Raw genomic sequence first — 23,378 nt, 5'->3', positions numbered from 1 at the left:
AGTTCGTTCTGAAGAATGAGTGGCGAAACCTGTAGCATTGCTTTGTTTTCCGCGGCTGCTAAACGAGCTGCCCGAGCAGAGGCTCAACGCCGCCGACGCCAGAAGGCAGAAATGGGCGCCGCCGAAACAAAAGCCAAGTGCCTCCGCCCATATGAACCTTCCGCTCGCGCCGCCGAAGCAGACAGAGCTGAGCTCATATTTCGCATTAGGAAGTATTGTAAGCGCGCTTAGAATTTCTTTCGCGTAAAAGCATTGCACACTCGTGCAATGCTTTTGCTAACCGAAACAATAAAATAAAATACCGTGACGCAAGTAGCTTATCGATTCTTCGCCCGAACACTTATATTTAGTGTAGCAGCTACGCTTTCAATGCTGTGAAAGAAGACGACCAGCACTAAGCACGAGGCTGGCTTGCAGACAGAATGTTCGCCTTGAGCCGCTGTTCGAAGTCGCAAATTGTGTAGATGTGAACGAGCCAAAACCATCTATTATATTTGGTAGTCTGCTGCACTTTCCCCTCATCACCATCGAGCACAAAAGCACCACCTTAGCTCCGAAGTCCGGTATGCCCGATGCCACCAGCCAGACTGCATCCACACATTCGTCTACAGACCGATCTCGCATCTTAAGCGGTGCTGATGAACGCAATATCAACGACGACGCGAGCGCATCATGTATAGGACACGTGCACATCAGTGCCCCTGCAACAAGTGAGACGATGCCACCAAGCTCAGTTAAGTCCTATTCTACCTCACTGACCTTGCTAACTTGTGTTTTCGCAATTTCGAGGCTGACCTGCCTACCTAGTTTTCCTTCAAGAGCAGTTTCTGGTAGATTTTCGACAGCCACGCGGTGTAAAAACTGCGCCCCGAAGAACGGCTCCGCACTCGCCAACTTTTAAGGGCTACATAAAGGACATATGCAAGCGCCTAAATCCATCGATGCCTGAGTTCGATGACAATAACAACATGCTGAAAGGCATCTCCGATGACGTGTTCTAGATGTAATTCGCCAAGAGTCCGCAAACAGTCGTCGCTATTACAGAAGCCTGCAAATGTTAATCGTTCTTAAGAAGCAGCGAGCTGCTACTTTACGTTCCGGCGTGCACGACTAGTCGTTGCGAGTGCCAGTGGATATCAGTCTCGGTTATGACCCGGTCTCACTGCTTGCCGAGATAGCCCGTTATGCCATAGGCGATGCGGGCTATAAGAAATATTTTTATTCCTTTTTTTTGTCCACACTAGTGTATGCTTGCACAGATGAAGGCCTTCATAGGAGAAGTAGAAACCCACCAGCTATCGCTCCTACTTTCCTCTTTGGACTCTGAGCCATCCCTCCGTCTCACGTTTCGAAGCGCTATCTCAGGAACATGTCGCGGATGTTTTCTCGTTCAGAAATCAGCTTCCGCTTGTGACTGTCCGAATCACCTGCGCTGCTTTTCGAGCCAGACTACGGAGTCCCAACGTCTCCGTATCCAACACATCCTTTGCGTAGCCTCCAACACCGCCTGCACCCACCCGACCTTGTCCATATCCTGGACGCGCCGTGAGGAACCCATGACGAAGCTGTACCACCTGTTATGCCTGTGGCTTTCTGGGACACGTCGCCCGGGTTTGTCGCGAGATTACGACGAGTTTAAGGGATAGTGCACGCCTCACCGCCACGACCATGCTCCTTCTTCAGCACACATTTCCTCCGGCCCTTCTTTCATTCTTTTTCCATCTTGACCGTTCCTTCTACTCTTAACGCCGGTCGCCTTCTCCGCGCCGTCGTCTTCAGCCGCCTTCACTCTCCTACTCTCCCTGAGGAAATTTACGTCCGCAGTTCCACAGGCAAGAACTGCGCTTAATTGTCTCGAACTTTCGAGGTCCTCCGTAGTCCTCCGCCATTGTTGTCTAATGTACCCTACTCGCGCTTGTGGACATGGGCGGCGCTGGTGTCTCTTTTTAGTTAGGCGCTTTGCTGTAGATTACATAAGTGACGACTCATGTTTGAATTTTGTTTGCTGCGCACTACTAGCTCCAACCACATGCAACCTCCGGCGGAGTGCACAGTTAGCATTGTTGTACAGGACCCTTTGCGCGCCGCCAAGTTTGCCATGATGTTTCGCTGCTCTCAAGACGATCAATCTGGGCTGCGATTTTCTACAACGTCATTATGCGATTATTCAGTGTTCCCATGCCAGCATTGGCCTGTTCCGCTTTTCACCACCCCTTCGAGCGACGCCTTTTCACGCGCCGCGAAAATGCTGGTTGCTGAAGATACTGACATCCTTGCCTACTTGCAGCCCTTGTCTCTCTCTAGTGCGTTTGCTTTTCGATTCGATTTTTTTTTCAATTCAGCTTATCCAGCTCTTGTTCATTACGCTCTTCCTTTCTTTCACTCTTCTCAGTATCTGCAATGGCTACAAAGCAGTTTACGTATTAAACCCTTTTTCTTGCTCGTCCACGCTTCTTCGTGCCGAATGCCTGGGGCATGTGGAATCACTTGATCACGTCCTTACATACATCTTTGATAACCATGCCCGACTACAGAGAGGTGCCATCAATTCGCTTGCTATGTTTTAAGTGCGCTAGCACTAGACCAGCCACCCAAGCGCTTAGCCATAGCTGCGCCATCCATTTGTATAAAAAGAAGCGAGAAAAACAAGGTCCCTGTTTTTCTCGGCCTAGTCCTGGTGTTTCTGCACATTTTTTTCAGTATCCTTTCTATGGGCTGGTTGTGGTGACGTCACATGGTTGCGTGACCTAGGTGGCCCACCTGCCACTGAGGTTGCTTCTCTGGACATTTTAGTACGCTAGCATGAAAGCCCGCGCTCCCCGATTTCGCCGTTGTTTTCTCGGTCACTCTGCGACCTTGAAGAGCTGAGCGGCTGAATGCCACCCGCTTGGGATGTAGATGGGCGACCCAGGCTGCGTAACCTTGTGACGTCATTAAACCTGCCCACCGGATTGTGAGTAAACTGCCCACAAGCCCCACCGGTGGCAGCACCTGACATCGCACGGCAATGGCGCATCGCTTAACCGCAGCACCACTGCGCCCTGAGTAATAGGAGGGCTCCCTAGGGTCTATAAATGTAAGGTAGAGAATGGCCCATGAAATAATTATGAACAAAATGCTAGTGCACCTTAATTCGCATCTGTCTTAACCGCGCTAAATTATTCGTTTTTTTTTCACATTATAGCAATACCAGGCTTTTGCCAGTCCAACAGGATCAGCTGGTCGCTTTTCTCCGGCGTTTTAGTTTTCCCTTCGCCTCCCCGAGATATCTCTGGGCGCGCAACATCCATCGCCTACCACTGCATCGATACCGGTCCGCACGCCCTTTTTAGCTAGCGTTCAAACTGCTTGTCGGGCACTGAACGCCATGTCCTTGCTCAACAAGTAGGCGGCATGTTCCACCGCGAAGTAATCCAGCATTCCCACAGCTTTTGGCCTCTTATGTTGTCCTCGTGAGTAAGAAAGGTAGATCTCTCCGCTTTTGCGCTGATTACCATATACTACGCAAGATTACGCGGAAAGGTGTATGCCATCTACCTATTGGCGATGCCTTCGACTGCGTGCAAGGCACAAAAACCTATTGATCGCTGGACCTGCATGGCGGGTGTTGGCAGGTGCTCATGACTGTTGCTGATGAGCAGAAGACGTCTTTTATTACTCACGCAGTTCGGCTTGTGTTGTGCGCTTGACACTTTTGAGCACATGATGGACACAATTCTTAAGGGACTGCGGTGGCACACCTGTCTGTGCTGCCTGGTCAATGTTTTATTTTCTAAAGTCTTTGCATCTTAGTTGGCGCATCTTAAGCGTTTCCGGCAATTTCTGACTAGCACCGGCCTGCAAGTTAATTTAAAGAAGTACTCGGCAGCTTACATTCACTGCCCAGCGGCTTACAATATTGACCCAAGTTTCCACGAAAGGTAACGTTCTTTCCGTACCTGCCAAACTGCGCGCTGTCGGCGAGTTCCCTTGACCCAGTGCACTGAAAAACTGCGGTGCTTCATCGGGCTGTACTCATAGTTTCGTGGTTTTGTCCTAAATTTGGCTTCTGTTTGACCTACCCTGACGAAGCTTCCTTCCGGTGACCTCGACCTTTCGTTTTTGGTACCGTCCTGTCAAGCAACCTTCTGTACACTTCGGCGCCTTGGAGTGTCACCTTCGATCCTCTGCTGTTTTGGCCCCAGTGAACTCACTGAAATTCACAATGATACCAGCGGCATGAACAGCGCACTGTTCAACAACAGAAACCCGATTTCGACAATTATGTTGTTGGATATGCCTGCCGCATTTTGACAAAAACAGGAAAGAACTATTTTGTAACGAGAAAGAATGCTTCGGGATTGTTCGGATCATTGTAAAGTTCTGACCTGAAATTTAAGTCGCTCCTTCTGTGTCGTTAGAGATCAGCATGCACTATGCTGGTATTCATGCATGAAATACTCTTCGGGCTTCTTGCTCGTTGGGCACTCCATTTACATGAATACAACATTCCAGCTATCTATCAGTCTGACCGTAAGCGTTCCGATGCCGACGCCTTACAAAGTTACTCCTGCTCCACACTACTCGACAATAGCGATTCTTCTTCCTTCAACATTGCCGACAAGCCTCTTTGTCCTCGCTCTACCATCTACATTCACTACTCGTCCTGCTTCCCGGACTCCCCTACGCTAAACTTACCATCTCGCCATACGGAACGGCATGGTTTACGGCCGAAACTATCTTCATGACGGGCAGCAATGGCTTCTTGTAATCCCTAGGCCCCTCTGTTCCGAAGTGAGTGCTTCTTTCCACGGCGACTCCGTATACTTACTCCAATGTGTTGAAAACTCACACATGCCTTCAGCTCCGCTTCAGCTGACATGCAATGTACCATTTGTCCTTCAATACACGCCTTTAGAATGCCGTGCTCTATGTTGACGTTACCGTTACCGGTGTACCGGGATCCCTGCCTCCGCCAGTGCGCAAGCGCTGATTAATCCGTTTGCTGCAGGCTTGCGTGCAGCTGCCTGGTGCCCGGCGCCATCTTGCGCCCTCAATGTTATCTGTGCATGCGAAACGACGGACGTGTTCCCGGTACTGTCACGGGAATACGTTATGCTAAATGTGTATAGTATGTCCTCCCCTGCCCGGAATGTCAGCGTCACAGAACCCTTCCTCGAAGGTCCACCGCTCGATGCAGCTTTCGCTGCACCGACCGGCTAATCCATCGCATTCGCATCCATCTCTACGGGCCACTTCCCATGACTTCAGCTGTGGACCACCTGACCCGATATGCAGAAGCCAAACCTTTTCCGTTCGCATCTGCACATGACATGTCTTACACTCTTCGTAATTTAATTCTGTGCCAATATGCACCAAATGAATATCTGAGCGGGCGGGATACCCTTGAAGCACTACTGAACCTGTGTGGCATTTTTCATGAGTCTACGACGGCTTATGATCCTTACAAATAAAAGGTAGGACTGAACGTTTCAAACTCCCTCACTGAGTGATACTGGGACCGGATGACCCCATTTGTAACATACACCTACAACAATGCCACACAGAGAAGAACAGGCTGCTCTCTGTTCTTTCTTTACCACCTACCTACCTGCACCGTAATTACGATGCTCTCCTATCACCAAAACGTCTCCAGTACATGACCCTTTCTCAAGCAGCCAGGCATGCTGAAGAGAGCCGCCAGATGACGCGGTATTTTAGAACGCACGCAATCGCTAGAAGCACCTTGGCGACCCCAGCAGTTATAGTGCGTTTTATACTGATATTCACTGCGTGCCTTTGGGTTCCTTCAAACTGTCGCGGCCTCTCCATGAAATTTCCTTCAAAGTACCAAGGCTCGTATAATGTAATCCGCCAATCCTCGCCTGTGAACTACACTTACGAACCCCTTGCGCCGCCACAAAGTATGTACACGCCGACAGCCTCAATCAGTGCTATGATCCACCTGTTGTGCGTGTTCGTTTAGCCGGCAAGATGCCTCCTTTCCGACACGGAAGTAGCTGTAGAATAGTTCACTCAGTGTTGTGAACGAAGACGTCGACCAAAAAACGTGAGGCTCACTTGCCGGCCAAACGCTTGGCCTGGACTGTTCTTGCATGTCGAAAATTACACGCTTAAACTTTGCCAAAACCCCCTCTTGCAATAACAATCATTCCGTTGAAGTTCATTTCTGAGCATGTTCGCGAATCCGAAACAGGCATCTCCATTCGACTGGAGCATGACCACGGTGAAGTTTTCAGGAAGAGGGTAGGCGGTGAGTTTTGTGCATTGTTTTTGAGGAAGAAATTTTCCGCATAGCAAGTGACATGACTGTTAATTAAATGCCCACTTAATTAAGAAAATTAAGTAAATGCCCACGCCTTACTTCGCTGAAGTTCAAACCGGGAGCGTGTTCGCAACAAATCTGCCGTGCAAGTAACCTGTTCGTTCTGCTTTACTAACCTGTGTTCTCTGCGCTTCGGTGAAGGCGACGCAGGACTGGAAGAGGCCTGCAGCTTTCTGCCAGGCGCTCTGGCTCGCCGCCTGCACTGGTGTCGCAGCCAGGGCCAAAATACTCGCAACACGAATTTTTTTCGCGGCCTGCGAGGGGACAACCGTATTTAAAATACTTGTAGAATCCGTTATTACTGGTTTAAAGAACACTTAATCTGCGATTAAGCGGTGGACAGTTTGTCCGAACCTATACACACAGTCGCCTTTTGCCGCCACCTAGTTTACATAGCTAAGTTTCTCTAAAAGAACCGATATACAGCGTGTTTGAAAGAAAATGAGAAACAGGAAATTGAAAAAGAAGGATTTTTGATACATAAAAGTTGCTCCTACGGCAATGTTATGCCATTTGGAGCTGAGATAAGAAACCAGGCGAATCGTGGAAACATAAATAAAAATTATTTCAGTAATTACTTTTAATATTATATAGATGAAGATTTTAAGAAATTCCAAGCTTATAGCACCATAAAATTTTTCCGTATTTCCAGAATACTGATCTGCTCTTCACGGTTGCAGAGCGAATTGTAGCCCGCTAGGCGCGCCGAATTGGAGCCGGGAGACAGCTCAAGGTTGTCGACCGTCAGCGAACACCCAGATGCGGTTCGGCGCACTCGCTGAGCCAAGAAACAGTACTATAGCGGCAGTCATTACGGCTAATCATTCACCGCGAACAACGTAGCGGCAAGCCCGTGGCAGCCTGCCGGTCAAAAGAAAATGCATTATTTCGGCATATTCCGCTAAACATGAGGAAGGACGCTCATAATGATCTTATACAAGTCCTGGCATTGTTCGATGCAGCAACATTTGAAAACCACTAGTAGCAGAAGCATTCGGGCAAAATGATCACAGCTTATGCACATTGCTAGCATCAGGTTGTCTGATCGGCTGTAGATTTTTTAGGACGTTTTTTGCGCAAGATTATGTGCAAATCATATGCGTGGAAGAGAAATTTCGTGCCACTATGCAACAAAATCCAAACCTGGGCCGGACCGTTTGCCGTGAAGAATCATATGCTGTTTCTGCGATGCAATGTAGCGGCAAGATGACAAAAATGTTTCCTTTGGTTTCACCTCCCGGTTGTCGTACAACCTACTTTATCTCGATGCTACAGGCGAAGGTTTATGGCTGTCTCTCTAAGAGGTGGCTTGCACAGAGGTTATTTAAGGCAATTAATTTCTTCGACTTTATAACAAGAAAGAAATGTGGTTATTCCTGGTTTTTCTAAAATATATCCGGCGGACTGCCTCGCCTCGCTGACACCTCCTAATGAACTGGTGGCTCCTGACAACATTTTTCACGTTTTCTCTATTATCGGGAGAGTCCTCGATTAGTGATGTTCAACGCTGTTACAAGAGTTTTCATGAGTTACACTCACAAGTTTTTATTTCAGCCTCCTTTCCGCTGGAGAGGCCTGAAGACTTTGTCAATCTGGGAGAAGTAGAAGGATATCTGTTTCCTAAATTTTCTGAGAGTTCGTAGAAATTTCGTTTTTACCAAACCTTAAGGAAAAAAATACTCAAATGGAACACATCATAACTTCTGCACGCCGTCCAACTTGAACTTGGATATCCCGTGCTGCCAAGTGATGAGGGCACCTTGGACAACTTTTCATCTACTCGAAAGATGTAAATCGCATCGAAGTGGTTTCAAGATGCGGGGAGGCGAAAGCAAAACCCACACCGCACTGTCACGTGCTGTCCGCATCCATTTTCGTGCCGTTCGATGCTACATAGCAAGACGAACTACTGTTTCTGCGTTTTCCTATTGCAGTAGCACAACAGCTCTTAGACGTCTTTCGAGACGCATACACACAGCTTACTACACGCAATACGAAGAATGAACGGCCAGAAATGCATGTCCCTCACTCACGACATCGCTCACTGATAGTGGAAGCTACCTTCCCTATTATCTGTCTGCCTGTGTTTTGTAGTGATAGCTACATTACGATAGCATTTCGAGCCTACAGCGTTGCGGCACCGCCACGCTGTCACGTGGGTGGTCCCGCGGTAGGGAGCAGCTGCTGGCGGCGCGGCGCCGTTACTGATCACGTGGTTCGTCACGTGACCAAGTTCCACTTGGCCAGCTGCAAGCTATCGCGTCACGCCAGGTTTAACCAGAGATAAACCACCGCCATTTTTTTTACTCTTAGCACCTAGAGCCTCGACGAGGTCACCGCTGGAAGCGTACAGAACTGCCAGACGGTTACGGCCAATCTTCGTAACCAAGACGAAACATGTGCGAGCATGTTCATAACCAATTCGAATGCGAATAATGTAACCACAAACCATACAGTATAAGAATCGCATATTGATTAAATAGAATGGAATAGAAATGAGTATTTTAAGGGTATTCTTCAATTGAGCGATTATTTATGCACATTGAATGATCGTACGAAAAAGCTTAGCGCTATTGGCGGCTCTGCGGTAAGGTGCTATAAAATGTGGAGATATATCTATATATGCCGAAAGACGCAACACGGATTTCCAGAAGGGGGTCTCAACTCGAAGTCAGTATTTGTAATTAAGAGCGCGATTCAACTAGCGCCACAAGAGGAGGTCTCCTCTTGTTCGTCGACTATGGGACCTTCTCCTGCATGTCCATCTGTGCTCATTAGCTAAATGACTTATTAAATTCTGATTATGATGTTAGTAGGTGAGAGGGTCTACAGCTTCGAATAAGTGATGGATCCTGAGATCGCGCCTCAAGCAAGGATTTTAAAGCTTTATAAACCTGACAGAGGACTGCCACAACGTAAGGTCTTGAAAGCCATATATTAGCGTTTTGATCGACACGACAATGATGGGGTGCGTCCCAGCGCTGAGGTTAGCATTTCGCGCAAGTCGATCACTATAGAATGCAGTGCGCGGTTGGAGTTAGCTCATTTTTAAATATTTGTAGAAGAAAACAATTGCACTCTTTAATCTAACTTTGTGCAGGTTACTAGATGACGATTCGAAAACTTTACAACAAATTCGATTCATTTCAAGCATTATCTCATTCGTTCATCGAATAGAAGGACATTCGACTCACTTTTCGGAAATTTACAGCGTTTGTGCATCGAAGAACTTTGGTGCACCAGACACATTCACCGGCCACCATTAAATATCAGAACTCTGAATTGACCCGCATGGTTTATGTCGACATGTGTGATGCTTAAACGGCTCTAAAAACTAGAGAATTTAGTGAAAATTTTTTATCCACGAAAACTAGCTTTGCCTGATAGAAGGATGGGAAGCCATTGAAAATGTCGTTAGCACAGTGGCGCTAGGTGAAAGAGCAAATTCTCAGCTTCAGAAGCTCATTAAAAAAACTTTCTGCTCTACTTGGGTGAATTTGTATTAAAGTTGTAGAAAATAAATATCTCGGTTGTGACTAACATGCTTAGAGGCATTAAAATGGTAGGAACCTCTTATTCGGAAGAGACTTGCTCTGTGTCGGATTTTTTCTAGTTCCCCGATATCACGTCATGTTGTATGTCTTGACGAGCTTAATTCTTCCCTAAGTTCAGCAGCAGAGAAATGGCTTAAGCAAAAGAGAGATTCTAAGGTTTTCACCCTTGTAATCTGCCAATGTTTCCAATCTAACTGCCTGGTTATTTGGCAAAAATGTGAAAATAATGTTGATAACACAGGTTCATCGTTGTTTAGATCTTTGAAGTCGTATTTTACAACCTTTGTTCGCGAAGTTTCCAGACTCTTTCTCTAGAAATGATTCCCGACCTTTTCTCTAGAAATGATTCCCTGGAAGAAATGTTGGTGCGTATGTGTATTACCATCATTTTGGGCTAACCTGAGATATTTATGTTCGTTGCTGTGGCAGTCGATAGCTGGCAATACATGTGAAAAATATGTTGTCACTAGTCGTCTGCGCATTCTACGGTGAGTGAATGTGGAGAGATAGACGTCCACCTCGAACAGCGTGTAGCGTGTAAACATAAAATTCTGTGTGAAGCCTGGAAAGACAGTTACACAGAGATATGAGCTCCTTCGTGACGCTTACGGCAACGATACTTTATCGCGGGCGCGAGTTTTCGAGTGGCACAAGAGGTTCGTTTTGGAGAGATCGTCGGTGGAAGAGGACACAAGGCAGGGATGCCCTTCGACCTCACGGAATGAAAACAACGGGCGTCAGATCAAGGAAATCGTAAAGCAATACCGCATCATTACAGTCCGCATGCTATCAGATGCTCTCAACATTAGTAAGACAGCATGCCACCAAATTTTGCGTGAGAACTTGGGGAAACGAAAGCTGAATGCCAGACTTGTACCGCACTCCCTCACAGAGGACCAGAAGGACACGCGTGCATCAGCGAGCGCTGATTTGCTCTCCGAAACAGAGAGGGAGGCTGCATTCGTCGACAGTTTCATTGCTGAAGGCTAAATATGGTGCTTTCAAAACGATCCTCAAACAAAGAGGCAGAGCGCCGTATGGCGGTCCACAAGCTCTCCTGCGTCGGCAAAGGTGCGGCGACAGAAGACCAAAAGAAAGACAATGTGTATAGTTTTTTTCGTGCACAGAGGTGTCATACACGACGAGTTTGTCGCACAAGGGGAGATTGTGAAATAGGTGTTTAATATCCGCGTGCTCCAACACATGCATGATGCACTGCCACGCCGTCGTTCGGACTCATGGGCATCTATCTGGACAATGGAGGCTTCTCCACGATAACGCAAGGCCGAACACTGCTTTCAGCGTGACAAGATTTCTCGCCAAGCACAGCATTACTGTACTTCCCCTTAAGCCATACTCTGCTGACCTCTCCCCATGCGATTTTTTCCTGTGTCCTCGTGTGGAGATAACCCTAAAAGGCCGCTGGATGGGGAGCGTGGAGGTCATTCAAGACGCCGCGACAAAGGATAGTTATAGTTTATAGTTAATAGGGGTTTAACGTCCCAAAGCGGCTCAGGCTATGAGAGACGCCGTAGTGAAGGGCTCCGGGAATTTTGACCACCTGGGGCTTTTTAACGTGCACTGACATCGCACAGTACACGGGCCTCTAGAATTTCGCCTCCATCGAAATTCGACCACCGCGGCCGGGATCGAACCCGCGTCTTTCGGGCCAGCAGCCGAGCGCCGTAACCACTCAGCCACCACGGCGGCTATCACGACAAAGGAGCTGACAGCCAAGCCAAAAGAAGCGTTTTCCAACTGTTTTGGAGACCTAAAAAAGCGTTGGAAGCTGTGTGTATACTGCAAGCAAGACTATTTCGAAGGGGTGCTGCACAAATAATTTCAATATTAAACGCATTTTTTTAATGAACTCAGTCACGGAACTTTACGGACAAAGGCTGATAACAGTTCCCAGTGTAATAATGCATTCATTACAGGCATTTACTAGCAGGTTGACATACGCCTATCGCAGGAATTGACACGTAAGGTCTGTGCGATTTCTGATGTTTACGTTGAACAAAATGCTTTCTGAATTAAATGCGTTTGCTTAATATTCCGTGATAAATCAGACGGACATCGCCTTTAAACTGCCTCAAAGCTGAAACAGAACATGAAGTGGAGCTTAACGAGTACCTTGATGCGGGCCAGTGGGTGCATTACTGTGAATTGGTGATGGGGCGAGAAAAATGACACAAACACCGTGAGAAACACATACGCAACCCATAGACCGACATAAAACAAGGCCAAACATAAAACAAAGCTTACCCGAAAAGTTTTCTGAAAATTTCCTTCCAAATGATATCCGCCACAGAAAGAAACATTTTCATACCTGAGTGATATTCGGAGCAGCGGTGGCGCAAAAAGAAGCTTCGTTTAACGACGCTTTTAACCTCTCGACCACCTCAGTTTTTTTCCCGCACTCTGTGGCGCTGCCAGGCCTAAGCATTAGTCTCTCACGCTCTGTTTTTAATATTATCCCTGTCTTCAGGTTTCATTCGTTCGTTCTGCGCCGCAATCTTTTGCTAATGCCCCTAAGAGAGCGCTAGCGCAATGGCGTATGAAACAGCAAAAGAACGGAGAGACGCACAGCGCGTGCCAAGCACTAATAGAAAGCGTCTGCCCGCAGCAGCACGTAAAGCAACAAAAGCGACGAGTGAACCCTGGTGTTGTACACAGTGAGTGACGGTGGCTTTACCTGAAGTAATCAGAACAGCCACGCAGGGGAACCATACATACTGTTTCCGTTTAAGGACACAGCAGGCGAAATATGGGTATGATCACTGACCAAAAAACCTGGTCTAAATAGATATGCGCCTTGCACCTTTCATTAATGAGCTAACCTAGATGTGCGCTGCGTCTTTTCTGGAGGGCATTGCACGCTTACATGTATAATATCGAGGACAATATAGACCGAAATATGATTCATGCAGATTATAAAGATATGTAGAGGAATGGTCACTTGTTGAACATTTCTGTGTCACTTTCTTGATGTGCGAAAAGGTTTTTTTAAAGTCTTCTTTCCGAAAATTTGCCAGGTATTTTAGTTGATCAAAGCCTTAATATTTCTCTAGATTCTATTACCAAATACATTAGTAGACACATTGTAAGAATGGACCACTGACCTTATTGGTTAGCTATTTTTCAACCTTTATTACCTTTAATTCACACGGAATAGTAGATGCTATAGCATATTGTCAGGTTTCCATCAAGCTTGAGCTCATGACGTACTCTATACTATACTGGGCGGTACACTTCTCCTGCACATCCGTAGAAATGCGTTGGCTTTCTGCTTTTGAGCAGAAAAGGCAATATTCTGTTGTTTAGCCTCTTATGGGACATAATGTTCTTCAACAGTGGTACAAAATGGTCTTCCAGAAAAGGTTGCATCATCCGTTGGCAAGCCAAAAAATTATTTCGGCACACGATAAGATGGACTCGTCATCAGCCAGAAATGACAGTAAGCTTATGACTAGAACAGCTTGTTGAAGTCTACTAAGGGGTTGAAAATAACTCATTTTGTAATCTATTTCGCAGCGTTTCATCTTAGAGCAAACTATATTGCCAGGTGGCGTTCGTGGCGCTCGGAAAGAAGACGACGCTCGTGGTGCTCTCGTTTTGAAAGACGTTGAAGTTCGCCGTCTCGCCAACTGAAGGACGTGCTGCCGAGCCCTGCCTTCTAACAGGTCCTCTCTTGAACTGCTGTGTTGTAGGCGAATGTCACGTACGGTATGATCGTATCCCAATTCCTGTGTTGTACATCGACGTACATCGCCAGCATGTCCGCCATAGTCTTATTAAGCCGCTCTGTCAGCCCATTTGCCTGCGGGTGGTAAGCAGTAGTTTTCCGGTGGGTCGTCCCGCTTAGCTGAAAAATTTCGGCCATCATCTGGGAAGTAAATGAGGTTCCTCGGTCGGTAATGACGTAGGTCGGGGCGCCGTGCCGAAGTACGATCTGATGCACGAAGAAATCCGCAACCTCGGACGCTGTGCCCCGGGGTAAAGCTTTGGCCTCGGCGTATCGAGTGAGGTAGTCTGTGGCAATGATGATGTACCGGTTGCCACCCGAGGACAAAGGGAACGGACCGAGAAGGTCAATGCCGACCTGATCGAATGGGGCGCGTGGTGGTGCAATAGGTTGGAGGAGTCCCGGAGGCTTGGCGGTCGGGGCCTTACGGCGCTGACATTGCCGACAGCTCTGCACATAGCGTTTGACAACAGTGGCGAGTTTGGGCCAGTAGAACAGCTGGCGGATTCTGGAAAGCGTGCGAGAGTATCCTAAATGGCCAGAGGTTGGTTCGTCATGGCACGCAGAAAGTATTTCCTCCTGAAGTGTTGTCGGCACGACGAGGAGATACGCGCGCGAACTGGAACCAGGGTTCTTCTTATAGAGCACGCCTCGTTGCAGGGAAAACGACGACAGGTGTCGAGAAAAACATTTAGGAACGGTGGCTGGCTGGCCTTCCAAATAATCGATGAGGGGTCGTAGCACTGGATCGCCGCGTTGTTGGGTTGAGAAATCAGAAGAATTGATAGCCCCAAGGAAACTGATGTCGTCGTCCGTGTCGGGGGTTGCGAGTTCGACAGGCGCACGAGAGAGGGTGTCGGCGTCTTCATGCTTATGTCCGGACTTATAAACAATGGTGAGGTCAAACTCCTGCAGGCGAAGGCTCCATCGCGCCAGGCGTCCAGACGGGTCACGCAGGTTGGTCAACCAACACAAGGAGTGGTGGTCAGTGACCACTTTGAAAGGGCGTCCATAAAGATAGGGGCGAAATTTCGCAGCAGCCCAAATAATGGCGAGGCATTCTTTTTCTGTCGTCGAATAGTTCATCTCTGCGCGTGACAGAGCGCGGCTTGCATAAGCGATGACTCGTTCAACGCCATCCTGGCGTTGCACGAGAACCGCGCCGAGGCCGATGTTGCTGGCGTCGGTGTGTATCTCAGTGTCACCTCGCTCATCAAAATGGGCAAGAACGGGCGGCGTTTGAAGTCGCAGGCGGAGCTCGGCGAAAGCCATTTCTTGCTCGTGGGACCAAACAAAAGGTGTGGTGTCACGGGTGAGGCGAGTCAGCGGTTCTGCGAGGTCAGCGAAATTTTCGATAAAACGCCGATAGTAACTGCAGAGCCCTAGGAAGCGCCGAACAACTTTCTTGTCACGTGGCAGTGGAAATTCCGCAACCGCGGCCAGCTTGTCGGGGTCGGGCTTCACGCCGGCGGCGCTGACGACATGGCCGAGAAATTTCAGCTCCTGGTAACCGAAGTGGCATTTTTGGGGCTTCAATGTCAGGTTAGCTGAACGAAGGGCTTCGAGGACCGTCCGCAGGCGATCAAGGTGTTGACTAAATGAGTCGGCGAAAACCACCACGTCGTCGAGATAGACTAGGCAACACTGCCATTTAAGACCAGAAAGGACAGTGTCCATCATCCGCTGAAATGTGGCAGGCGCAGAACAAAGACCGAAAGGTAGAACTTTAAATTCATAAAGGCCGTCGGGAGTGACAAAGGCCGTCTTCTCACGATCCCGCTCATCGACCTCAATTTGCCAGTAGCCACTTTTTAGGTCGATGGACGAAAAATAACGAGCGCGCCGAAGGCGGTCGAGAGAGTCGTCAATACGTGGCAATGGGTAAACGTCCTTCTTCGTGACTGCATTCAGCTTCCGGTAATCGACGCAGAAACGGAGGGTGCCGTCTTTCTTTTTAACGAGGACGACCGGCGAGGACCATGGGCTGTTGGAAGGCTGAATAACGTCATCTTCGAGCATCTCCTTAACTTGGGACTTAATGACTTCGCGCTCTGTAGACGATACCCGATAGGGGTGTTGACGGATCGGGTGTACGTCATCGTACGTCACGATGTGGTGCTTGGCTATGGTAGTTTGACGCACTTTCGACGAGGAGGCGAAACACTGTCTGAATTCGAGCAATAGTGCACACAGCTGCTCCCGTTGGCTGGTTGACAGCGCGGAGTTGACATCGAGGCTCTCGAGGGGAAAAGGAGGCTGCACTGGTTCTGAGGAGAAGCACTCGGAAACATCGGAGATGCGTTCGATAAAGGCTACGGAAGTGCCGCGAAAAAGATGCCGATGCTCGTGCGAAAAATTGGTAGCAAGTACCTGTGACTGGCCACTGTGAAGATGGATCAGACTGCGGGCCACGCACACGCCTTGCGTCAACAGTAATGACAGGTTGGTTTCGGCGATGGCGTCACCGTCTTGAAATGATTCGCACTCAACCGTAATGAAGGCGCTGGTTCGAGGCGGCAGGGTGACTGTGTCCGTAGAAACTCGAAGTGTCTGGCTTGGTCGCGGCGCGTTGGGGAGGGCGACAGCACTCTCAGTTGAAAACGTGACCTTGTTATCGCGTAGGTCAATAATCGCCCCATATTCACGCAGAAAGTCGACACCTAAGATGAGGTCGCGCGAACAGTTATTCAGAACAAGACAGCAGACGACAAATGTGGACTCCCGGATTTGAACTCGGGCGGTGCACATGCCGAGAGGTGCAATCAAATGACCGCCCGCAGTGCGAACGTGTGTGCCAGCCCATGGCGTGAGAACCTTTTTGAGGACGGCGGCGAGCTGGCTGCTTAAAATCGAATAATCAGCACCAGTATCTAATAACGCTCGAACGTGGCGACCATCCAGCATCACAGGTATGTCTAAGGAAAGCCGCTCACGAGATGCAGGCTCCGGAGAGGATGATCGGGCACAGGCGTCGTTGTCTGCAGGCTGTGCCACCGGTAGTTCGTCGGCGTGGCGTGTGCTTTCTAATGGGGTTAGTGCGTCGGAAGTATCGGAGAATGCGGGCGTCTGAATCGGTGAGGCGCCGTCATGTGTCAGTGTCGATGTGTCGAAGCGAACGGGTACTGCGGACCTCGGAACCGTCGAAGCGTCGTTATGTCGAGGGAGTGTCGCTGTGTCGGAGTGAATGGTGACCGCGGACTTCGGAACCCGCGAGGCGTCGGCATGTCGTGCCCGCGGCGATGGGGGGTCCCCCTCAGAACGACGTCCAGCGAGCCCACCCCCTAAGGTCGCTGGTTGCAGTTTTCCCGCCGTGGGCTGGGCGACCGGCCTTGCGCCGCCCGGGAAAAACTCGCGGTAGAAGGTGAAGGACGACTCCCGGGCGATGGGGATCGAGCCCGCTGGCGACGAGACTGTTGCCAACGTTGGTCTTCAAGAAAATCCGCGACGGCCCTGGGTCGTTCGCCATAGCGGGGTCGAGGAGAATCGGGGGGAAACCCTTCGAGGCCCAGACGGCGGTAGGGGCAGTGCCGATACAGGTGACCTGGTTCCCCGCAGTGAAAGCATAGGGGGCGTCTGTCGGATGTGTGCCACACGTCGGTTTTGCGCGCGGACGGTCGGGGAGCTTCCACGTACTGCAGCACGGGTGCAGGCGGCCCCGGCACTTCAGCAGGAGCCGGAACGAAGGACGCCGGTGCTGGAGCAGGGGACTGCAGGGCTTCGGCGTAGGTGAGACGACGGTCAGGCGCGAAAGGAGGAGGGGATGGACGAGCCTCACCGGCCGGTAAGGACGGCCGGAGCACTTGCTGCACCTCCTCGCGGACAAAGGTCGCCATGGAGCTTTGAGCTGTGGTAGGGGCCCCGTACAGCTGCCGGATTTCTTCGTGCACAATCGACCGTATGAGATCGCGTATCCGGGAGGCATCGGTGCCGTGGAACGGTAACTCGCTTGAAACGGAGGCGGCGGATACGGGTCGATCGTACGCGGATGCTCTTTGCTGAAGAACCCTCTCGATCGTGGAAGACTCAGTGAGGAACTCGGCGACAGTCTTCGGAGGGCTGCGGACAAGGCCGGCAAAAAGTTGCTCCTTGACGCCACGCATGAGATGGCGCAGTTTTTTGTCCTCGGGCATTGCAGGGTCCGCGCGTCTGAAAAGGCGCGTCATGTCCTCGACATACGCTGCAACATTTTCATTGGGCAGCTGAACGCGAGATTGCAGAGCGCGTTCTGCCCGTTCGCGACGATCCGAGCTGCCGTATGTGTCTAGGAGCCGACGCCGGAACTCACTCCAAGAGACCAGCTGATCTTCGCGGTTCTCGAACCAAATCCGAGCGCCGTCCTCCAGGCTAAAGTAGACGTTCCGGAGCTGGGCGGCGTCATCCCACTGGTTGAATGCGGCAACGCGCTCGTAGTGCTGCAACCAGTCTTCCACGTCTTCAAAGATGTCGCCGTGGAAGGACTTCGGGATGCGGGGGTTCTGGAGCGTGAAGTAGGGTGTCGACGCCCCAAGCATTGGGATGCTCAAGGCAGGTTGCTCCGTGGACATACCGGATGGAACAGGCTCGGGGGGTAAGCCTCGAATCCGGCGGCGAGTACGGTGAACAGGCGTGGTGACGGGAATTGGACTGGAGCTCCGACTAACGGTTGGGGTACGGGACATGAGATCGATCCGACCTCCACCAGATTTGTCACGGTGTTGGTGACAAGAGAGGACCTGTTAGAAGGCAGGGCTCGGCAGCACGTCCTTCAGTTGGCGAGACGGCGAACTTCAACGTCTTTCAAAACGAGAGCACCACGAGCGTCGTCTTCTTTCCCGCGTCTTTCGGGCCAGCAGCCGAGCGCCATAACCACTCAGCCACCGCGGCGGCTCACACACTAAAAGTATCTCAGACTCTTGATCCCTAATGACTTCACTTGGAGTAAGTACATTGACTACATAATGGCTAATGTTAGGCGCAAGTTGCACTTTCTGAGGAGAGCTTTGAGACTTGTTACTCCTTTTGCCCGACTGCTCGCATACAAAAAACATAATTCTGCCAATACTAGACAATGCATGCGTTATTTCGGACACTTTCACTAAAACATACACTAATAAGATAGAAATGGTGCCAAAAAAAGCAGCTCTCTTTATTTAAGATAGATTAGGACATACGTAAGTGACAGAACCGTTAAAGAGCACAGCCAGAAACTTCGCAATGATTTCAGCAGAGCACCGAAGATAGACATTGTATAAATTGTTATGACCAGTAGGTGTTTTGATCTTAAATTCTAGTAGCAGAGAAAACTCACCAGTGCACCTAATGAAGCCGAATTTTTAAGGTTGTGGAAACCTCTTTCCCCCCTCAATTTCGATGCGGCCCATCTTCATCGTCGGCCATCAGGAGAGCATCGGTTGGGCGAGGAGGGAAGCCTCCCTCATGGGGAAAGGGAACGGCGACGGGAGCGCAACCTCGTAGGTTACGCGGAATTCTGCGGGACCGGACAGAGTCTCTTCGGCATCCGGCCAGCGTTGTGAGCAGTTGCAGCCGCACCCTCTCGTCACCTTCCGCGGCAGGCGCACGGGGATCCGTTGTGCCTTGCCGCTGGACTTCTGGTTCCAGGCAGCGAAGCAAGCGCAGCAGACGCGTGCTCTGGTCGCCTTCCCTGGCAAATGCTAGGGAATGGCTTTGCCCCAAGAATGAGGCGCGCACGGGAAAACCCGGCCTCCATTGTCGGCGCATACAAATGTCCGCCGCCGATACTTCGGAAGTCGCGCCCCTGCCCCGGCCGGTAAGTCGGAAGTCCTTCTTACGTAGCCTTCTATTTCCGAGGAATGGCTCTTTGATGTTTTGTAGCTAGCTGGCCCGCTCTGTGTATTAATTGCACTGTAATAAATAGCGTATGATTGTTCACGCTTTGTCGCCTCGTCCATTTGTTTGCCTCGAGCACGAACCCCTCCGCGGTTAGCGAGCGGGAACGCTGCATCCGCGGAGTGGGAGTGCGGGGGGGGGGGGGGGGGGCGTAAGGCTCTTCCCCCCATATTTACACAATGGCGCCCAACGTGAGGCAAGCTCGTGGGACGAGGGATGACAGTCATTTCGATTCGTGGAATGCCCGCCCAGATTTGGAACAGCGGTATGCCTGACCCTAATTCGGAGTTGCTAGCAAAGCTAAGATGCTTTCTTGACAGCGAGATGAGCGTAATAGCAGCATGAATTGCCGTGCATGCTACGCTTTTGATGAGCACTACATCGGTACACCTTTGGAAGGTGAACCTACGAGGTCCGGATATGGAGAACGAGACCGAAACGTCCACGGAGAACAGCAAGCCAGAAGCGAGTGAATGCGGAAGCCTGAAGGGTGGCCCGATTTTCCTTGTACATAATTGTAAATAGCTGTAAATATTCTGTGTTCTGTCTCTTTGGCTCTGGGAGCCGGGTGCTGTAATCAGCTGTTTTGGATTGCAGTCGTGATTGCAGGAAAAGCACCGGGGCGCTGCGACACTGCGAGAAATGGTAGGCGCCGTTCGCGTTAGCGCCACCTTGGCAGCAACGTATATCCTCGTGGCGTTGTGTTCCGGCTGTTGTCCGTGCTCCTTTGTTGGCACCGACAAGTGTCAGAGCGAGTTGGCCTAAGGCTCTTCGGGAGCTCCCTGTCGCTTTTAGGAGGACATAGTCGTACCGTGGCTCAAGCAGGCGCAAACGGGTTTGCTTGTTTTATATGAACCTCGCTAGAGCCGAGAGGTCTCGCTCAACTATAGAAAGCTTAGTTTGTTCAAACGAACTTCTTATTCTTTTATGGCTGCGAAGTGAATTGATAATTGATAATTTCGCGGAACCAGAGACGCTAACACAGTTCAAGTGAGCTTAACACCCCATGTCGGAAAGCGAACCGCGAATGTGCTTCGACCGATGAGAGCCAGCTACGTTCAAATGAACCGAGCGTTTTGGCGGTGCCGGATAGAATTGTTTTTCACTCGCATTGCTCCGCATTTTACCAAATGGTCAGTTTGCGCGGTACCAATTGTTTTTGCTTCAAACTTTTGGAGATCATAGGAGCGAGATGAAGAGTTCAAGAGAAGCTGCCCTGACCTGCTCTCCATTGTATGGGTCCCTGCCTGCTGCCTTGCGGCCGTGAGTCATCGAGCTGCGGAGTCTCCGGCGAACAGTTTGCAGCGGCGACTAGAGCGCGAGGGAAAGCCCCCCTACTTTTCAACAAAGGCGCGTCGGCGCGAACACCACCCTCCCAGCACACTAATTTTGGATGCCTGCCGCGGGACAAGGACAGGTGCCCGGTGACCTTGCTGCTCGTCGGATGACCCCGGCTCCCCGCCTGTACAAGCTGTCTTGCAGTCATCACCACAACGGTCGTGGCCCCTTCGTCGTTGGCCTCCATGGATGAATTCAACCTTAGGCCAACATTTAAGGAAGGAGGGATGTGGAATCCTGTTTCCCCCCTCCATTTCAATGCGGCCCATCTTCATCGTCGGCCGTTGGAACAGCACCGGTTGGGCGAGGAGGGAAGTCTCCCTGATGGGGAAAAGGGAACGGCGACGGGAGCGCCACCTCGTAGGTTACGCGGAATTCTGCGGGACCGGACAGAATCTCTTCGGGATCCGGCCAGCGTCACGAGCGGTTGCAGCCGCACGCTCTCGTCACCTTCCGCGGCAGGCGCACGGGTATCCGTTGTGCCTTGCCGCTGGACTTCTGGTTGCAGGTTCCAGGCAGTGAAGTGGGTGCAGTAAACGCGTGCTCTCGGCACCTTCCCCAACAAATGCTCGGGGATTGGCCTTGCCCCAAGAATGCGGTGCGCACGGGAAAACCCGGCCGCCATTATCGGCGCATACAAATGTCCGCCGCCGATACTTCGGAAGTCGCGCCCCTGCCCCAGTCGGTAAGTCGGCAGTCCTTCTTACGTAGCCTTCTATTTCCGAGGAATGCCTCGTTGATGTTTTGTAGCTAGGTGGCCCGCTCTGTGTACTAATTGCAAGTGTAATAAATAGCATATAAGTGTTAACGCTGTGTCGTCCCTTCCCTTTGTCCCTCGAGCACGAACCACTCCGCGGTTAGCGAACGGGAACGCTGCATCCGCGCGGTGGGAGTGCGGAAAGGGTGAGAGGCCCGTCCTCCATATTTACACAAGGTTAAAATCGTGCTGCGTTTCACGTGATTCCTAAATTTGTTTTATAATATACAGTGAAAAAATTGCCTTGAATTTCTGTAAAACATATTTAAAACCTTTAACTACCGTTCCATGAATTGATATTTTTGCTACACGCTACTTTCTATCGGGCACGGCGCTCGCATTTCAATGCAAGGGAAATGCTGGAGGCCCGTGTAGTGTGCGATGTCAGTGAACGTTGAAAAACCCCAGGTGGTCGAAATTATCCAGAGCCCTCCATTATGGCGTCTCTCACAGCCTGGGTTGCTTAAGACGCTAGCGCCATAAAACCATACCAAACTTCTAGCTATTGCTCTGGTGATTCCAAAATATGCAGCGGTAGTTCCTCAGCTCTCACAATGTGTTCAAGTAGCAGTATTTTTATTGACGTACAGCGCAATAAAAAGTATTAATTTTTTTAACGTTTTGATAAAAGCAGCCTAGCAATTATTCTTTTTTGCTTTTTTTTATTTTTGCTTGTAGGCAGTGATCTTGTGCGTTGTGCAAGGCATGTGTTTATTAACTTTTCGCGCGTGATTGGCACGAAGGTATTTAAACAATGGCAATGGATCGGAATGAGCCCCACCAAGAACTGGCTGACAACATCAACAAATCTAATAAACACGTTTTCGTATTGTCCGTAACTGAAGTATCAGCGGCCCCAGAACAATTTTGAGGGAGCTCAAGTGACTCACTTTTTGTTATGAGAAGTTTTCTTTGCAAGGGTCAATGTAACGTGTACTAGCTGTTGGCCTGCAACTTTTTTTTATGAATGATACCTTCTAACCACTGTGGCCGAAGGCACCGTTCGCAGCTGGTGGAGCACTCGGCCCGCAGCGGGGTTTACGGAGCGAACACCCCTAATGAAAGCCGGGCGCCAGGTCGGGGGACGCTTGTACCCATTTTACCGGTGGGTGCCCGGCGGTGGGTTTCGAACCGACCACCTCCCGCAACCGAGACGGGCGCTCAACCCACTAGACCACGGCTGCGGGTCAATGTAACGTGTACTAGGTGTTGGTCTGAAACTCCTTGCTCAATAGTACTCTTTATATAGAAAAATGAGAACTGTAAGAACTAAGCGCGAAATCGATCAGAAAAAGAACGAGAGAAACAAATTACCTGATACTGCGGACCAAGCCGGTGACCCCGGTAGTTGCCGCACACAAACTCGTAAAAGTCCTGGCACGGGTCAGCGGCGAAGCTCAGCTGCAGCTGCAGGTAATCGCTCTGGATACGACAGTCGTTTGCCGAACATGGGCCGGGATTTCTCGTAGCAGACGTCGGGCTTCGCGCCGTCGGCGTCGATGTTGTCGCTGCCGACGAAACTGTCCTCCTAACCGTCACCACTCGGATGTCTATCGGAGGAACTGGTCGCGGTGGAAGCGGGCCTTTCGGATCGCTTCGACCATCTGAATCATGCGAAGGTTCTGCATCGACGTAATCGTCACGATCTCCGGAATCACCAGCACCTCCATAATCGTCGTAGTCGTCGTAATACAGGCCAGGTGTTGTTATAACGAACTGCATAAAATAGCGGCGTAAGGGGAAAAAAACGCAAAAGGACCACTAAAGGCAACTGAAAATTAATCTTCATTGCATCTCTTGACAAAGACACAT

The 23,378-nt window shown here is 50.1% G+C and overlaps 1 protein-coding gene across 1 annotated transcript in view; it reads right to left on the bottom strand.

Moving 5' to 3' along the window:
• Positions 1-23,378, bottom strand: part of LOC144108552 (neprilysin-1-like) — a 78,499-nt gene that overhangs the window by 39,348 nt on the left and 15,773 nt on the right. Inside the window, exons 4-5 of the mRNA XM_077641760.1 lie at positions 22,881-23,282; positions 6,442-6,579 (exon numbers count right to left, since the gene is read on the bottom strand). Coding sequence (XP_077497886.1) covers positions 6,442-6,579; positions 22,881-23,282 — 540 coding nt within the window. The remainder of the gene's footprint in view (positions 1-6,441; positions 6,580-22,880; positions 23,283-23,378) is intronic.

Source organism: Amblyomma americanum, chromosome 10 (genome assembly GCF_052857255.1).
Source record: "Amblyomma americanum isolate KBUSLIRL-KWMA chromosome 10, ASM5285725v1, whole genome shotgun sequence".
Lineage (NCBI taxonomy): Eukaryota > Metazoa > Arthropoda > Arachnida > Ixodida > Ixodidae > Amblyomma > Amblyomma americanum.
This window is presented reverse-complemented; position numbering and strand designations above follow the sequence as displayed.